Source organism: Microplitis mediator, chromosome 7, assembly GCF_029852145.1.
Source record: "Microplitis mediator isolate UGA2020A chromosome 7, iyMicMedi2.1, whole genome shotgun sequence".
Taxonomy (NCBI): domain Eukaryota; kingdom Metazoa; phylum Arthropoda; class Insecta; order Hymenoptera; family Braconidae; genus Microplitis; species Microplitis mediator.
Window position 1 is genome coordinate 19,145,486 of NC_079975.1, and position 19,498 is coordinate 19,164,983.

General features: G+C 30.3%; 1 protein-coding gene across 1 annotated transcript in view; it reads left to right on the top strand.

The window, feature by feature from the left end:
* The first annotated feature begins 4,517 nt into the window (after positions 1-4,517).
* The window catches only part of LOC130672215 (uncharacterized), a 57,520-nt gene continuing 42,539 nt past the window's right edge, over positions 4,518-19,498 (top strand). Inside the window, exons 1-2 of the mRNA XM_057476634.1 lie at positions 4,518-4,777; positions 8,424-8,607. Coding sequence (XP_057332617.1) covers positions 4,644-4,777; positions 8,424-8,607 — 318 coding nt within the window. The 5' untranslated portion in view covers positions 4,518-4,643. The remainder of the gene's footprint in view (positions 4,778-8,423; positions 8,608-19,498) is intronic.

Below are 19,498 nucleotides of genomic sequence, written 5' to 3' on the forward strand. Positions count from 1 at the left end.
AACACTCCAGCACTCTGGTGAAACGCGCCACTATGGCTTGCAGGCAAAATCCCCACATCACATTCTGACCAGTGTATATTTCGCCTAAATACGTTTCCATGAAGCAACAAAATGTCCAAATCACAAATAGCCAAAGTGACAAAATGTTGAAGTCACAAAATGCAAATGTTTCAATACGTTGGAATAAAAACACGCCCAAGTAACAATTCGACCAATTGAAAAAATGTCAAAGTTAAAAAATCCTGAAATCATACATCGCAGAATTCACGATTCGTCCAAGTGACAATTCGTCAAAATTATAAAATGCCCAGAAAAAAAAGGGAGGATAACTTCAGTCAATAATCTAGAATTCTACAGTAAAATTAGTATTATCATAACAGTAACCACACGGAGAAAATTAAATGATTGCAGTTACCCTGATAGCCAAATTGCCCGCAACTTGTCGACAATCTACTGCCGCAACCTGTCGCCAAGTTGGCCGCAAAAGTCAGCATTTCCATAAGTTGACGGCAACTTTCCGAGCAACTTGTTGACAACTTTCAGCTCGTGTAACTGTTGCCGACAACTTGGCTACAAGTTGCTCAGAAACTTGGTGACAGGTTGCGGCAGTAGATTGTCGCCAAGTTGCTGAGCAACTTGTAGCCAAGTTGTCGGCAACAGTTACACAAGCTGAAAGTTGTCGAAAACTTGTCCTCAAGTTGGTCGCAACTCAGGTACACCAACTTTCTGATCGGAAACTCTGGCTATCAGGGTACTATCTATTTATGGTAAAATTTTTTACCATCAACCCGATGGTAGTGACAACTATCTGGATGATTGTATAAATCATATTTATGGTAACTGTTACAATCATGTATGTTAATTAGAGATAGTTACAGTTATCATTTTAAATAGTTGTATTTACGATCTAGATGGTTACAGTTACCATCAGAAATTGTAGTAGTTACCATTAAGAAGATGTTGGAGGGTCTTTTATAACCGATTGATACTGATATTAATGTATGCAATTTTTCAGCCGAAATAATCGATGGATAAATATGAAATTTTGCAGGGGTACTCAGTAAATCATTTCTAGTTGAGCTATTCTCCTCTTTTTATTCTAAAAATTGAAAAAAAAAAATATTAAGTTTTGTCAAGTAGCGGAATTGAAGAGGCGAACCTCACGTGTATCGTAAAATCTACGGTATTATTTTTTCACGACAAGTACCATCAAAAAGCTGAGAACCACGATGATGCATGATATAAAAAGAATTTTTTTGGCACTTATAATTACAATTTTAATTAATAATAAAGATAAATTATTGAAATAACTCAAAATTTTGAGGTTACATGTCACAAAAATAATATGTAAACAAAAACATCGAATTCGTGTTTTTTTTTTTTAACACAAGATGTCTCTCAGCGTTAATTATTGTTTGTTCATTTTTTCTCCGTAAGATGGCATTAAAAACGTTTATTTCAACAATTTAACATCAAAAGAAAAATTCAACAACATGAGGTGGGAGAATCCATTCGAATATTGCGTACATGCATAAATACAATCTAACGCATTACTTCTTGACAGACAGAACTGTAGAATAAAACTGATGGCCCAGTCCTTTAACAAATCCGTCTGGAATTTACAACTGATAAATTGATAAATTAAAAACAAAACTAAAAGAAAATAAATATATAAAAAAAATTAATCTACAATTGAAAATAACAAAAATTATAAAGCTCAGTATTTGAAAATCTCCATAATTTTCAATGTTCATAAAATGACACTGGTACAATTACACATCTTTATAAATATATAATTTCTATGTAGTTTTTTTTTTATGGATTGCAAATTATGTAATTTGTTTTTTTTTACAACAAAAAATTCACCAAAAAATATTTTCTAAATATCAATCTATGATTTATCAACTATGAATCTATAATTTTAGAAAAATTAATAGCTTATTTAATTTTTAATGGTAAAATAATTTTTTTATTTTAAATATTTATCATTTATTTTATGTTAAATTATTTTTCTATTGAAAAGAAAGTAGTGGTATAATTTTAACAATCCTCAAAAACTTAGCATAGTTAAATAATGGTGGAATCAATTAAATGAGGAAATAGTCCTAAAAAATTTCTAACAAATATTTTTCCTCGACTGATTTTAAGCCGGCATTCTTTCTTCTATTTTAATTTTTATACACTTTGACACGTCATAAAATGATTTATTTTTTAATTATTGTTAAGATTAAATTTTTAGAAATCAGGGGTAGTTCATTTTAATCTTGGTTTTTTTAAAATCCAGGATTAATATTAGTTTTGCTAGTAGTTCTCTATACTGAAAATATGTATAGACAGATCAGTAATAACAATTTAAACCCGAATAAAAGGAAAACCACCCATTTAAAAAACTGACCTTTAATTTTTTAATTGCTATTTATTTTTCTATAAAGCTACTAAGGAATTGTGAGTTACTGAAATTTTTTTTTAACTTTCAAATTTTTTCTTTATTCTTTTGGAATATTTTAAATGAATATTACACAATAATATAATATAAATATATCTTTTTCAATACTTCAATTATGTTTTATCGTAAAACTTTTATTTTATTTTCTCCTAATTTTTATTTATATTGTGACAAAATATTTTTAATATATTAGTCCAGTCGATGCGCACGAAAAAATGGTCAAAGATCATTTTTTCGGTGGGTAAAGATCGATTTTGGAAAATTTTTTTTTTAAAATACTAGAAAAAATATATGGAAAAAAGTTACCATAAATTTGGAGGTTGATCATTTTTTTTTTTTATAAAAAAATTGGATGTAAAATGAAATATCTCTGAAAGTATTGAGAAGTTATCGAGACAAACTAGTATCATTATTGTTGGGATTTAATAACGAATAAAATGAATTTTGAACGACGTCTCTACGTCAAATAGTTGCAGAGATAAAAATTATTAAAGCGCGAAAAACGAAAAAGCGCGTCATTTCGTCCGCGCGCGGATAAACAAAAGAGTGTAACTCGGCAGCAAATCGATATTTTTACAATTTTTTTTTATTCTCTTAGTAAATCAGATATCAACCATAAAATTTGGTAACTTAAAAAAATTTTTTTAAATCTATAATTTAAAAAAAGTATAAATCACTTTTTGTTAAATAAAAAATAGAAAAAATGAAAAATAAATAAAATGACCTAATGGATAATTTTGTTTGAACCATTACCCAAACAATTACAGGTAATGACAGTTAAAAAAAATTTTTTTTCATAAAAAAACCCGTTTTGAAAATTTTTGAAATTTATCAACATTAAAAAAAAAAATATATATTTTTTTTGATACGACAGAAATTCATCTCGCGAAATTCTGAATCGAATAGTATATACGATTACTTTCTTTCTCTAGCAATTCTCGAAGATATCCGAATTCCAATTTTTTCCAAGTCCCGTAGCAAGAAATTTTTCCAAGTCCTTATATTGAAAATTATAAAAAAAAAATTTCAAAAACTCGTATATACTATTCGATTCAGAATTTCGCGAGATGAATTTCTGTCGTATCAAAAAAAATATATATTTTTTTTTTAATTGTTCATAAATTTCAAAAATTTTCAAAACGGGTTTTTTTATGAAAAAAAATTTTTTTTAACTGTCATTACCCGTAATTGTTTGGGTAATGGTTCAAACAAAATTATCCATTAGGTCATTTTATTTATTTTTCATTTTTTCTATTTTTTATTTAACAAAAAGTGATTTATACTTTTTTAAAATTATAGATTTAAAAAAATTTTTTTAAGTTACCAAATTTTATGGTTGATATCCGATTTACTAAGAGAATAAAAAAAAATTGTAAAAATATCGATTTGCTGCCGAGTTACACTCTTTTGTTTATCCGCGCGCGGACGAAATGACGCGCTTTTTCGTTTTTCGCGCTTTAATAATTTTTATCTATGCAACTATTCGACGTAGAGACGTCGTTCAAAATTCATTTTATTCGTTATTAAATCCCAACAATAATGATACTAGTTTGTCTCGATAACTTCTCAATACTTTCAGAGATATTTCATTTTACATCTAATTTTTTTATAAAAAAAAAAATGATCAACCTCCAAATTTATGGTAACTTTTTTCCATATATTTTTTCTAGTATTTTAAAAAAAAATTTTTGATCATGACCATTTTTTCGTGCGCATCGACTGGACTGTATGTATTTGGAATATTTATTTGATATTTGGAATATGATTTTTATGATACCGTATAAATATAAGGAGAAAAATATTTGAAGGGAGTTATTTTTCAAAGATGATAACAAAATTGTTAAAAACATTATTTTCTTGATAATATATAAATATTCTGTGCAATTTTTAACTACTATAACTTGCTACAGTAAACAAAAGACCGCGCTGCGGGCGGGCATTATTTTTACTATCTTTTGCCGCCACTTTAACATATCTATTGTCACGGCACGCATGACATATATTACATACGTCGTATCGTTTTGAGAAATTTATGTCAGTCGTGTTTTTTTTCGCCATTAAGCCGAAACGTTAAATATGACCAAGTATTTGAAACTATTTATTCAATAACTAACAACATTTAATTTATGTCAAACTATTGTCAATGGTGCTTTGTGAAATTATACAGTGAATTAGTGCTGGGATTATTAATATTTTAATGCTTCATACAATTAAAAAAATGATTAGTGATGAAAATAATGTTAGTGATCCCGTGATTACGAGTAAGAAGAATAATAAAAGACCACCAAAGAGATCTCGACCTCTGTCACGAAAATTTTCCTGCCGACAAACGTAAGTAATTTCATTTCTTTGTTTTTTATTAATCCACCCAAGCGACAGACCAAAAAATTTTGGACTTTAAATTTAACTCAACAATTAATAATTAGGTAAACAATTGGTCACCGAGATTCAACAAAAACTCAACATTTTTGGTTGTTCCACGGGCACTGAAAATTTTATATACTATTTTTTTTTATGTTTTTTTATTTTAATGTTTCTTTATTTTAAAGTTCTATAAATATTTTATTTCAATTCTTATGTGAAATAGTGAAGAGTAAAATTTGACAAAATTATTCTACTTTTTATAAAAAAATACATCCATTAAATGTTATTTTAAGTATTTCTTAATCGTTTTTTATCACTTAATAAATGCACGTTCCAACAAATTTAGAATTTTTTTATCAATATTGCGTTTTAATTTGTTGAGTTGAAGGGGTTAAAAAGGGTTATTAGGTATTTTCGGCTGAGTTTTTTTCGGAAACAAAATCTCGAAATATAAACTACAGACTGCACATTGATGCACTACTGTTTAATCTACCAGAGTGCGCTTTTACTTTATGATAATATTCGTTTAAACAATTGTTTAAGAAAAAAACTCAGCCAAAGTTCCTAATTACTGTATTAGTACAACAAAAATAATACCGTTCGCTTACTTCGGTGCGAGAAAGAAAAAAGTAAGACCCCCTATTAACCAAAAAAGAGAATAAGTGTAAAAAAAAATTTGTTTTCTCGACTGCAGCATGGACTGCAGTCCTTTTAATAACATATCAGGAGAAAGACAGATAGATAATCAGAAAAATTGAATTTTTTTGCTAATTTGATACGGTTTCGTGGTTGATGTGGATAATAGATTGTATGCATTGTCATGACTCTTGATTTAACCAGCTGATTTTTTATTTGTTAGTTTATGTCGTTAAGGATTAATTTGTAACTTCCCGCTAAGAAAATCGACGATTTTTTGTAAAATTCGCGAAAGTTTTGGTTTCACGGTGGCGATTTTTGATAACCGAGTATTCGAAGGTCCAAGGATATTATTCGGATATTCTCGGAAAGATAGGTGTGTGTCTGACATTTTATTAATGACTGGTTGATCTACATGGTTTTCCGGCATTCGAAAGAGTTCTTCTAAACTTAAATTTCCAAAAAATTTTAGAACATTTATTTGAATTGATTCTAAAATATTTAAAAAATACGAAAAAAAATTTTTAATTTCTCGCTAAGAAAATTGGAAATTTTCAAAAATTCGGGAAGTAATTGGTTTTGGTCCGATTTTCGAAAACCGAATTTTTATCAGATCTTGAAGTTTTGAGGTTCTAGGAAGTGATTTTGACTAATTTCACGATGAGCTCGAAAATGTGTTCACGACAATGTTTTCGAGCTTAAGAAGCTCGAAAACAGCGGGAAGCTTAGGGGCTGGCCCGCACGGTCAACCGATAGACAGATTTTTTTTTTCGTTTTGCTCGAATATTTTTGAAACTATCGAATCGACCGATTCAAAAATCTTAGCAGCTCTAGAACTTGAATGCTTTCAAAAGCAACCATGAGCGTCTTAATCGAATGATCCGTCTGAAAGATATCACCGAATGAAAACTAATATAGAATAGTTTTTTTTTTTTTTCTCGAATATTATGGAAACTCATAAATTGATCGATTTCAAAAGCTAATCAGCCAGCCAACTCGGATTAATCGTTTAAGATATTTCAATGTTGAAATTATTTCAAAAAAGTTTTTTTTCTAAAAAATTATAAAATTTCAAAACTGAATAATTTGAAATACTTTTCAGCGTTAAAGGTTGAAGACCTGCTTCATAAGTTGCGTTAGACCTCAAAAACCGTAAATTAATTCAAATAATATCGGCAATGAAACATTTAAAAAATAACAATTTATTTATTTTTATTTATTTATTTATAAGATCATGAGGCAATTTACTTCGTTTCTCCCGGATAAAGCATTATGCAATTCATCATAAGTTCCAAAACTTATACCGGCTTTTTGTTTGTATAGTTCTTAATGATCGCAACATACTTTATTGCAATCGATTCATTAGTTTGAATAATATCATCAACAAAATTTTTCGGAAAACCACAGTTTTTAACTTATTTTTCGGATATTTCATATACTAACTTGCTGGTTTCATCTGAAGTTCTCGTAACGTTTATCTTGGTCATTTCTATCGAAAAATATTGATTTAATCAAGAATACGGTAAAAGCATCAATTATTGACACCCTATCTTATTTTAAGACATATTTAATTACCTACTGTATTAATCATAATCGTATATATTTATAAACAATCTTTATTGTTGAAAAATTGAAAAAAAATGATTGTTAATGAAAATATCAAAAATTTATTTCTAAAAAAAATTAAATTTATTCGTGTTTATCAAAACAGCTTTTGAGCGTCAATTTTCTTAACTATTCCGGTTAGAAAAGCAGTCTTTTAGAACGATGATTTTCCATTATTTTCTTGACCTAATCACATCAACTGTTTTTTTTTATAAAGAAATAAATATGAAAAATAATTAATATGATATAGCTACAGTAAATTTTATGATTTTCTACTTTTAAACAGTGGATATCAATAATTAGTACGTAATATTGAAGTTATATCTCATACACTGTTAAAAATAATTTGAAAATTACAATACAAAAGGAATTGAATTTTCATAACTAGATATTTGAATTGTATTTTCAATGAAAAAATCTTTAAATTTAATATACGTAATGTAATAATCAAGCTGGTATTCTAAATTAAGAAAAAAAATATGAATTTTAATAAACGTACTTAAAATTTATACTTGATTTTTAAATTTTCAAAGCAAGTATTGAAAATTCTAAAACATATATTGAATTTTAATAATTCTATTTGAAATTTTATTATACTTATTTGAAAATTAAAAAAAAAGTATTTGAAAATCCAAAAAGTTAATTTGAAAATTCAAAAACGTGTATTTTAAATTTGATTAGTTAGAGGATTAATAAAGACAATGTTAAAACCCAAATTCATTAATATTAATCGTTAATACGGTAAAAAAAAAATGAAATTATAATCTTGTCTCTTATCGTGTCAATAATTGGTGCTTTTCCTTAATCATGAACAAAATGTTCAAAAATAATTCTCGTTGATTATTTTCGATTCCTCGAATTTCCGGAGATTAATACAAAACCTGACTTTTATTGAGCTCGAAAGTAAAAAGTACTCGAAGGTATTGTCAAGCTCAAAGAGCTCAAACGTACGTTGGTAATAATGTTTTCGAGCTCCTTGAGCCAGTTGAACCAGTTTCCAGATTTTTTTGGGATATTTTGAAAACTTTCGAATCGATCAATTCCAAAATATGTTCAGCTCTAGAACTCGATGAAAGCTTTTGATTGCCGCCGAGAACGTCTCAGTCGGATGATCTTGTTAAGAGAAATCGTCGATGAAAAATACAAAAAAAGATGTTTTGAGAATTTATTGTTTTTATTGAAGTAAAATTGTACGATACATTTTATCCAAAAAAAAAAATAAAAAATAAATAAAAAATGCTTTTCTGGCATAATCTAATCTACACGGAAAAATCTTGATTTCAATTTGCATGATTAATTTTTACATTGAACTAAATTATTTACTGATGGTTTTGTCTATAATTGTTAACATTTTTTATGAATTATTCCTTAGCCGGAAGAAAAAACGTGACGAGGAAATCAAGATAAATACATACATGGTAGAAGAAGAGATCCAAGTTCCAGAAGTAGAAGAAGAAGAAGACGAGGTTGGAGATACAATTAGAGTGATTGAAGAAATCATTGAATTGGACGAAAATGAAGAAATGGAAGTTACACCAGAAATCCAGGAATTACAGGTACTTTTTGATAATTCTAGTGGTGTAAGTACGCTTCAGAAATTTAATTATTACCAAGTTACAACAAGTGAAGCTGTCAGTTTTGAGAACAGAAGAAGCCAAGTATACTCTGAGCAATCAGAGGAAAGGAGTAATCAAGAGCCTAGTACTCTTGATGAATCCGATCTTGGTATTTTTAGTAAAAGTTTTACAGTTTCACTTGATGACATGGTAAATAACAATAGTATTACTTATGATAATATCCTTACTACACTGAAAAAAATAATCGCTAGCTGCTAGCGATTTTTTTCGTTAGCAGCTAGCGATTTTTAATCGTTAGCTGCAAGCGATTATTTCGCTAGCGGCTAGCGATTTTTTCTTTAGCAGCTAGCGATTTTTAATCGTTAGCTGCAAGCGATTATTTCGCTAGCGGCTAGCGATTTTTTCTTTAGCAGCTAGCGATTTTTAATCGTTAGCTGCAAGCGATTATTTCGCTAGCGGCTAGCGATTTTTTCTTTAGCAGCTAGCGATTAAAAATCGCTTGCTGCAAGCGATTATTTCGCTAGCTGCTAGCGATTTTTTCGCTAGCAGGGAGCGATTAAAAATCGCTTGCTGGAAGCGATTTTTTCGCTAGCGGGTAGCGATTAAAAATCGCTTGCTGGAAGCGATTTTTTCGCTAGCTGGAAGCAATTTTTTCGCTAGCAGGTAGCGATTAAAAATCGCTTGCTGGAAGCGATTTTTTCTTTAGCAGGGAGCGATTAAAAATACTATTTTTATCAGTTAAATAAATTTATAAATATACATATTCATATATAAATATATATTTATATATTCATATATATATATATATATATATATAAATATATATATATATATAAATATATATATATATAAATATATATATATATATATATATATATATATATAAATATATATATATATATATATATATATATATATAAATATATATATATATATATATATATATATATATATATATATATATACATATATATATTTATATATATATATTTAAATATATATATATTTATATATATATATTTATATATATATATATATATATATATATATATATATATATATATATTTATATATATATATTTAAATATATATATATTTATATATATATATATATATATATATATATATATATATATATATACATATATTCATATATATATATATATATTTTAATGATAAAAACAGTATTTTTAATCGCTCCCTGTTAAAGAAAAAATCGCTTCCAGCAAGCGATTTTTAATCGCTACCCGCTAGCGAAAAAATCGCTTCCAGCAAGCGATTTTTAATCGCTCCCTGCTAAAGAAAAAATCGCTTCCAGCTAGCGAAAAAATCGCTTCCAGCAAGCGATTTTTAATCGCTACCTGCTAGCGAAAAAATCGCTAGCAGCTAGCGAAATAATCGCTTGCAGCAAGCGATTTTTAATCGCTAGCTGCTAAAGAAAAAATCGCTAGCCGCTAGCGAAATAATCGCTTGCAGCTAACGATTAAAAATCGCTAGCTGCTAAAGAAAAAATCGCTAGCCGCTAGCGAAATAATCGCTTGCAGCTAACGATTAAAAATCGCTAGCTGCTAGCGAAAAAAATCGCTAGCAGCTAGCGATTATTTTTTTCAGTGTACCAACCAAGTATACTCTAAGCAATTAGAGGAAACGAGTAATCAAGAGCCTAGTACTCTTGATGAATCGGAACTTGGTATTCCAATGACACATAATACATGTTTACCTAATACGGTTATTGAGAATAATGGTAATCCTTATGAAAACTTTTTTAATATTGACCAAGTAAATTCTGAGCAATCAGAAGAAGAAAGTATTGTTGATGACTCTGAACATTACGAATTAGACTCTGACAGCGATGATGCTTTCTCTCTGCTATCAGAAGTGTCAAATCATCCAGATTTTGAAAATTTGTATGCTAACGATTTTCATATATCTTCTGAAAATGTAGTATTTAATGAAACTGATGATAGTGATACTGAGTCAGAATTTATGAAAGATTCCAATGAATCGTTTAACAATTCTTCACGAGGTAATAACTTTCATAGATTACACTGTCGGTCTTCGGATCAAAGCCAAAACAGTAATCAACAATTTTCACAAAATAGACGAACTGACATTTCTTCGATTATTTCTGGACGTCGAATTGTTGATGTAGCTTATTTCTTTAAAGAGCTTATACGTTTTGGTAGTTCTAAAAATCATCAATTAAATTGTTCTCGACGTTTGGAAGACATTGATGTCTTCCAATTTCAAAATATAGGTTTAAACCTTTTATGTTACCTGAAATGTCTTGAATGTGGTTTCATTGCAAAAGTGTATACTAATCCACCAAAACCTCAGAACGATTTTAATATCAACGAGACTGCTGCCGTAAGTGTTATAGGTTCTGCTAGTACTTTTGCATCTTTTCAAACTATTTTAGCAGTATTCGATGTACCATATATTACACACAAAACCTATCAAACACATCGAAAAAAAATGATTAATCCTTTACATGATACTCTTAGTCATGAAATGCATTTAAATGCGTTAGAAGAAGCAGAAATCGCCATAAAGAACGGTGACATTACTCCAGACGGTATTCCTTGTATAAAGGTTATTACAGATGGCTTTTATTCAAAGAGAAGTTATCATGGAGGTAAATATGACTCCCTTGGAGCTTCTGTTGCAGTTATTGGCTATGCTACTCAAAAAGTTCTTGATGTAGAAGTTTTGAATAAAAATTGCACTACCCATGCTCGTTATGAAAATTGTGATATGGAGCCACCAAAACATCCGTGCTACATGAATTTCGATCGAAAGAAAAGTTCTTCGAGTATGGAATCGCATGGTACACTCAAATTATTTAATCGTAGTCTTCAATTACATGGACTAATTTACCAAACTATGATTTCCGATGATGATAGTAGCACGTATAAAGAAATTCTCAATTCTAATCCATATCGTGATTATGGTATCACAGTAGAGAGAATAAAGTGTACCAATCATCTCTTTCGAGCAATGGGTCGAAAAATTAGAGAGGCTTCAAAAACTAAAGTTGTAGATACACGAGGTGTCGGTATTATACGACGAAAGATCAATTGCAGTGGGTTAAAAATGCGTAAAGTTATAACCTGTGCTGTTGATCGTTTGAAAAAAGAATCAGACAATAGCAGTTTGTCTAAAGATGAATTGACACAGATTTTTGAAACAAATACTGAAACATTGCGGAACAACATTCCTATCGTGCCTTATCATGTCTTCGGACATCATGATGAATGCCCTTCTGATTGGACCTGTGATAAATCCAAGCCCGATTATTTACTCAAAATTAAAGAATATGGTTTGTTCACACGAGTTGAAAAAATTATGGCTGACTTGAGCGGAAATGCAAGTCATCTACTGCACCAGCTCACAACTAATCGAATTGAACAATACCATGCCATCTTAGCAAAATACCTTATTGGTAAAAGAATTGAATTCGGTGGTGCAGATGAACTTCAAGACCGAATTTACATGGGTGCTCTTGACCAAGCATCTTCAGGAAGACCTTTATCGACATTTTATAAATTTTGCGAAAAAGACGTTCCTGACAGAATTCAAAAATTAGAACGTGAAAGAGGCTTGCAAAGAGAGAGTAACAAAAAATACCGCCAAGCTAACAAAAATAAAAAAAAAAGGAGAGTTATGTGTCACGGTGCAGATAAAGACTATGGTCCTAATGCAGCTCAACCAGATTTATCTGAAACAGATTATAATCTATATCTAATAAAGAAAGAAGAGCATCATACAAAGCTTCGTGATCGTCAACACATTCGAGATAGTATTGAAGCTGAAACAAAGCAGTTACTGTTTTCAAAACGACATTGTTTTGAAGAAGATATGATTCCTTCTACTTTCTTCGGAAAGATTTGTCGAATGTTAGAAACGACATCTTGCGCCCCAGTCATCAATGATATATGTAATCCAATTACATATGAAGATGACACATTGGAGTCTACAGAAATACTTAGACAAGCGTCCCTTAGAAAGCTAGAATCTATAATTGATCATGACATCTTACCTTGTGGTATATTTGTTTCCAATGATCAAGAAAGCTTTTATTTATGTGCCAGACCCGATGGGATTGTCAATGATGACTCTATCGTCATTGTTGCTTGTATTTCTGAAGATGAAAAAATTACTATTGATGAAGCATTGGGGAGTAATAGAAATATGAAAAATATTTTCTCGAAATCGGCTCCGAATGTAGTCAACATCAATCATCCCGTGTATTACGTCATTCAGGGACAGCTTCATGTCACTGATAGAGAGTTTTGTTACTTTGCTGTTTATACACCAAATGGCTTGAAAGTAGCTGATTTAATTAGTAAAGATGATAACTTTTGGAATCGTCACATGAAACATAAGCTCAATAGGTTTTACAATCTAGCTTTAATCGATGAAATTATCGATAGTAGATTAGTCCGAAGTATGCCAATTCGTGAAGCTTCATTTACTATTGAAGCGAAAGCTAAAAAAGCTCTTAAAGAAGCTAATAAATCCACCAAAAATGCACAACAGCAAAGCAGTGCATTATGTCATACTGTGGGTTCATCGAACAGTGGCTGTGATACAGACACTCTCAACAATTATCGACAAATGGTTTTAAATCAATCATTCGAAGACTACCAAGAAAACATTTTAACTAGCGGTAGTTATTTGAATGATATTTCCATTTCCCGCTTCCTACTGTTACTTGAAAGTCGAAATTTCACGATTCGCTTTCCAATCACTATTTTGAATCCTGAGAAACAATCAGTTTCAAACAATGATTTACTAATTATTGGTGGCCATGAAAGTAATGAACATTGGTGCTGTTTATATTTTAATGGGCAAGTCGTTGCTATATATGACAGTTTAAATCGTAATAATTTATCTCAACTGTCAGATGTTGAAATTAATTATTTGCGTGTACAATATTCGCAACAAATCGAAAAAAATCAAATAGCTTTTAAAGCAGTTACTCGGCAGCCTGATGGAAGTTCTTGTGGCGTTTACGCAGCTGCATTTGCTACAACAATCGCATTGGGCGGTGATCCGACAAAATTTGAATATTCACAAGATGCTGCAGAAATGCGACAGCATTTGCTTTGCCAAATAATTGAAAGAAATCAATTAGTACAATTCCCATGTACTTTGAAAACGTAGAACATTTCAACTGTAGCAAAAAGCTCGAAAAAAAATTTTAGACGTAGAAAAATTCTATTGTGATTGTTACGATCTAACCTACTCTCACTAACCTCCAAATAACTACAAACAGCGAAGCGGGTATCGTGGCAGTCAGAATACCGTATGACGCTGGTCACAATAGTTTTTTTCTATGCACTACATTACGGTTACAAATGATTTCCAATTTGGGAACGATATGCCTTCAAACACGATTTTAAAGCCTTACTGATGAGTCCTGCATATCGTGTTTTGGATGAAATATATATATATACAGTTGTAAAATGAGCGAGTGCTCTTTGGGATTCTGGTGTAGGTGTGGTTAATTCAATAACTAACAATTAAAACAAATTACAGATAAAAGAATAGATCTTTATTAAACAATATGTACACTAAAACTATGAGAAAAATAGCGAATGCAACTACATAGATAAGCGATAGCGAATGCGACAAGTAAAGCGGTTAAAAACGCGTGATGGTTAGTAAGACTGCACGATGTAGATTGATTATTGAGACGGCGTCTTCTTCCTTCGTGGCTGCTCGGTGGTGACGTGGCAGCATGGCTGCAGTAACGAATTTTCCCATTGGCTTAAAAGCGCGCCAACAGGAAATAGTTAGCCGCCAATTTCTCTGATTGGCTGGCTGGTAGCGGGTTCTCATGCCACCGTAGCACGGTCATGAGCAAGAAATTGTATGTGTCGGGCCCAAATAGCGAGTGACCCGGCACTATACTGACACTCAAGTCAGTAGCGAGTTCGGCTACTCCCGATCGTAGCGGAAATGCACGAAGCTTTTCAAATTGCCTAAGCTCGTGACTGAACAACAGTTTTGGTATTACCAAAAAAAAATTTTCTCACCTGAAATTTTACATGTTTTTAAATTCATCTTCAATGTAAATCTTTAAAATTTATAGAAAGAAATAATTGATTGCTCACTGAGAGAAAAAATAACTTTTACGAACATCGTATTTTCTTCTGACATTATATTACGCTATTGTAAATTTTCAATCTTATATATTTTTAGAGCACAAATTTGAATCTTTCATTCAAAATTCTTTCCGTTATCGGAGAAATCTGAGTTTTGCTGGAAATAGGCTAATCTTCATTTACTTTGGAAATTGTGTAAATAACTTCCAATTTTCTCCTGTCAAAAATATTCATTCTTTGACTTACAGAATAAATTAATAGTGTAAGTGTTTTTATTGATTTGTACTGAAGAAAATATTGTTCTTACAAAAGCTATTTATTTCTCAGTGCTGAGTACTTCTACATAATTACATTATGAAGCAATTGAAGATGATACAATGCGAAAAATAATGCGTGCTGTGAACTGCGGTCAATTCATTCCATCAACCAAAAACAATTATAATGTATGAATGTAGTGGACAGCACGTATTTTTTTTTCTCAGTGCAGGTTTATCAACGTTTCCAGACGTTTATAAGAATTCCTGCAAAACTATATTTGAAGGTGCGGAATTCTGTGTTTATAATAAATAATAACAGTCTAAGGCAAAATGTGACAATTTTAAATAAGATTATTAAACAAACTATAGTCGTTACATCCGGGACGAAACCGTTATTATCTCATTTATAATATATACTTTATTGGAATAAAGATTATTTTTCACAATTATAATATAACATGAAATATCTACTAGCCGATCAGAGATCAGTACCTAATCACTTCATGTATTTTCATACCTATATTCAGATATTTCTATGAGAATTGGATACTGGTTCTTGGTCGTCTACTAGGTTTTTTACACGTAGAAAAAAATATAGGAAACTTCACCGGAAAATATTGAAAAAAACCTTTCTTTTTTCTTTGAATTCATACTTTTTGTTGGTTGGGTAATAAAAGAAAAAATTTTCAGCCTAATCGAAAGGGATCGGGTTCAAAAATGCTCGATGTGGTGTGTAATGCCCTATATATAAGGTTATTTTGTTTAATCTGAGAAATAAAAACAATCCGTAATTTATAAAATTTATAGCAATTAAATTTGGGAAAAAAATATAGTTTCGATCATCAAATCTCGCCTTCGCCTCGACCAACAATTACATGTGATCTGAGACATTTCTTACTTTACTGCCCTAGATGTTTAATATACTGTTGGCATATAGCTAAAAACCTTCTTTAAAAAATGTTGGCTTATGGTGCAAATTTCGTGTCTAAATATATCTATATATATTAGGGTGGGTTGAAAAAAAACTTTTTTTTGTTTTTCTTAGCATGGGGGTAGAATTTGCACCTTATAAAAAAAAAAAATTTTTCAAGAATAAAAAAAAATTTTTACTCAACCTTTTGAGGTGGCCCACTCGTTTTTTAAATAAATAATGTATTAAACGGGGTAGTTCCAACGAAAAAAATTTTTTTTTGTCCAAAATCGTGGAAAACATCTAATAATTTTCGAATGTGATTTTTTTTACTTCACTTTCATTTTAACTTAAAAGAAAATGCTTTTGGTTTTTGGATTTTTTACTTAAATTACAAAAATAATAGGAAAAAAATTTTTTCAACTTCTGACTTGCAAGGGGACACCCTACAGATTCTAGAACACCATGTAATTTTTTTCGTTGGGTCTACCTCGTTTGATCAATTATTTATTTTAAAAACGAGTAGGCCACCTCAAAAAGTTGAGTAAAAATATTTTTTTTTTCTTGAAAAAATTTTTTTTTTATAAGGTACAAATTCTACCCCCATGCTAAGAAAAACAAAAAAAAAGTTTTTTTTCAACCCACCATAATATATATATTTCGAGGTGTCTCGAAAAAAAACATTATTTATTTTTTTGGGCGCCAACAGAAATCAATAGTATATGACAAAATAAAAATTCAGTCAGAAAATCCTCTCTCAAATTCAAGTTCTAGAGGTAGCTCTTCGCGATTTTTGATTTTACATTTAAGTAACATGGGGAAAAAAAAATTTTTTGATTTGGAATTTTTTACCTCGGCAAAAGCTCATTGTACAGATAAGCCCAACATACATTTTTATTGGGAATTAAACGCTCTACAACAAATGGCTCTTATCATTTTTTGATAAACCTATAAGTTCAATAGTTATTGGAGCTCGAAGTAAGTGTCGGTTTCATAAAAAAAAAATCGGTCTATAAGTTGACCCTGCGGGCCAGCCCCAAAACTTCCCGCTGTTTTCGAGCTCGTTGAGCTCGAAAACATTATTGTGAATACATTTTCGAGCTCTTCGAGCTCGCAAATACTTTTGTATGCCATTGTTTTGTAAAAAACCATTTTTTAACATTTCTTTCTCCCACGATATCTCGCGAACGAATTAACCGATTTTGATGGTTGAGGCGGCAATCGACGCGTTTTGTCAAGTTCTAAAGCTGGTCAAATTTTGGATTCGATTTATCGAGTCGTTTTCGAGATATTTCAGAAAAAATAAAAAATTTTTTGTTTTTTAATTCTTTCGACAACGGTTTCTCTTGAAGGAATGAACCGATTTTGATGGTTGAGGTAGCATTCGACGTGGCTTATAAAACTCTAGAGCCCAGTCCATTTTGGAATCAATCCATCGAGCCCATTAAAAGTTATCCAAAAAAAACATTTTTGAAAAAACTTTATTTTTGGAATATCTCTGAACGAGCCCTACCGATGAAGCTCAATTTTCTATCGGCTTCAAGATATTGACAATCCGCGTCGAATGACACCTTAAAGTTCAAAATCGGTTCATCCGTTCAAAAGATACAGGTATTTACATACGTACATACATCCATACATACATACATACATACACTCGGACATCATCTTGAAATTAGTCAGAATAGTTTCCTAGGACCTTGAAACGTCGACATCTGATGGAAATTCGATTTTCGTAAATCGGACCGAAACCAATAACTTCCCGAATTTTCGAAAATTTACAATTTTCTTAGCGGGAAGTTAAAAATTTTATGTCATTGATTTCCTTCTATCGTTGGTGATATTAATTTTAAATTTGGTGTGTAGGTTTATTTAATTAAAAGTGTGAAAATCATCAGTTTTTGTGTACCTGCAAATGCGTATAAGTATAAAGTATGCTGAAGACAAACCATTGCCATAGAATTCGTTGCTACGAAACACTCATTAAGAGAGTGTGGTAATTCCGTAAAAACTTAGTTTTGGACAGGGATTTTATAAAATCTGATCTTAGAGGCGCCTGTGTCATGAAGAGAATACCAATCACTACAATACATATATTAGGGTGGCCCAAAAAAACCGACTATTTTTTTTTTCGAGTCTCTTATGAAAATTTGTTGGGGTATGATGTTTTAAGAAGCCTCTCCAAAAATCAGCTCGATAAAAAATTTTTAAGAGGTCGCTCACGAATTTTGAAAATATCAAAAATGATAGGAATTCGGATTTTTTGTTTCTAAATTTTTTCTTTCTCGTGGCAGCAATATTTTATATCTTTAGAATGATGACAATGCTGAGAATTTCAGCCCAATATTTAAATATTTGAACGGCGCCCCAGAACTTTGAATATTAACTGATAATATGTAACTAATACTTGGAATTAGTTTTTGTATGTTTTTATAACTCAATTATTGTCATTCCACTCAAATATAACTTTAGCATAACCGAAAATATACAGGACAGTCTCAAACAATAAAATTAGATAAGTTTTGAATAAGCAAAAAAACCCAAAAATTAAATTAAAAAATAAAAAAGTATGCCAATAACTTATTATTTCTATTTCTCGGGTTGTATTTTTATTCATTATGATACAAATTGATAGTAAAAAAATTGAGAAGCTTCATTATTAATATTCAAGGGTCACTCGATTACGTCCAAGAGACAGTACTCTGAACCATTCAAAATTCTTGAGCGGCGTTTAAATATTTTCATTTTGGGCTGAAATTTTCAGCGCAGTCATGATTTCATAAATATAAACTATAGCTGCCACGAGAAAAAAGAAATTTGGAACCGAAAAATCCGAATTTTGATCATTTTTGATATTTTCAAAATTCGTGAACGACTTCTTGAAAATTTTTTATCGAGCTGATTTTTGGAAAGGCTTCTTAAAACTTCATAAACCAAGAAATTTTCATAAGAGACTCGAAAAAAAAAAATTGTCGGTTTTTTTTGGGCCACCCTAATATATATACCAAATTTGAAGCCAACAGCAACTAAACTTTTTTGAAGATGTCATAATAAATGATTGAGTAAGTGAGCGGTATTTCACTTTTATGTGATACAAACATAAGTACATATTTAATAGGGTAATTCAGTTCCGGCCACAATTTTTTTATACACTCACCAAGAAAAATATTGTTGTATATGTTGAAACTGAAATTCCTTGTAATTTTCAGCCCTCAATTCTAAATAATTTTTAATTATTTTTAAAGTTTTTCCATTTCAGAAGCATAGGGAATAGGGTAATTTATTTTCAGTTCTCAAATGTTCAGCTGCATTTTGAATTTTCGGGTCGGCATTCTGTAGGCATTCAATGCTCTTCAAAACTTCGTGTAACAACTTTATTGACATTATAATTGCTTTTCTGTATGGATTTTGAGTCATTTTTCGAATGATAATTAGGATTTTTCGTTGATATTGACAAAATAAAAAAATACTTCTCCGAAATTCTTTTTGGACAACAATTTTTTTTTTAACAAATGAACTGATTTTAATTAAAAAAAATATTTTGAAAAAATTTTATTTCTTAAATATCTCTGAAGGTACGGTACTGATCATGC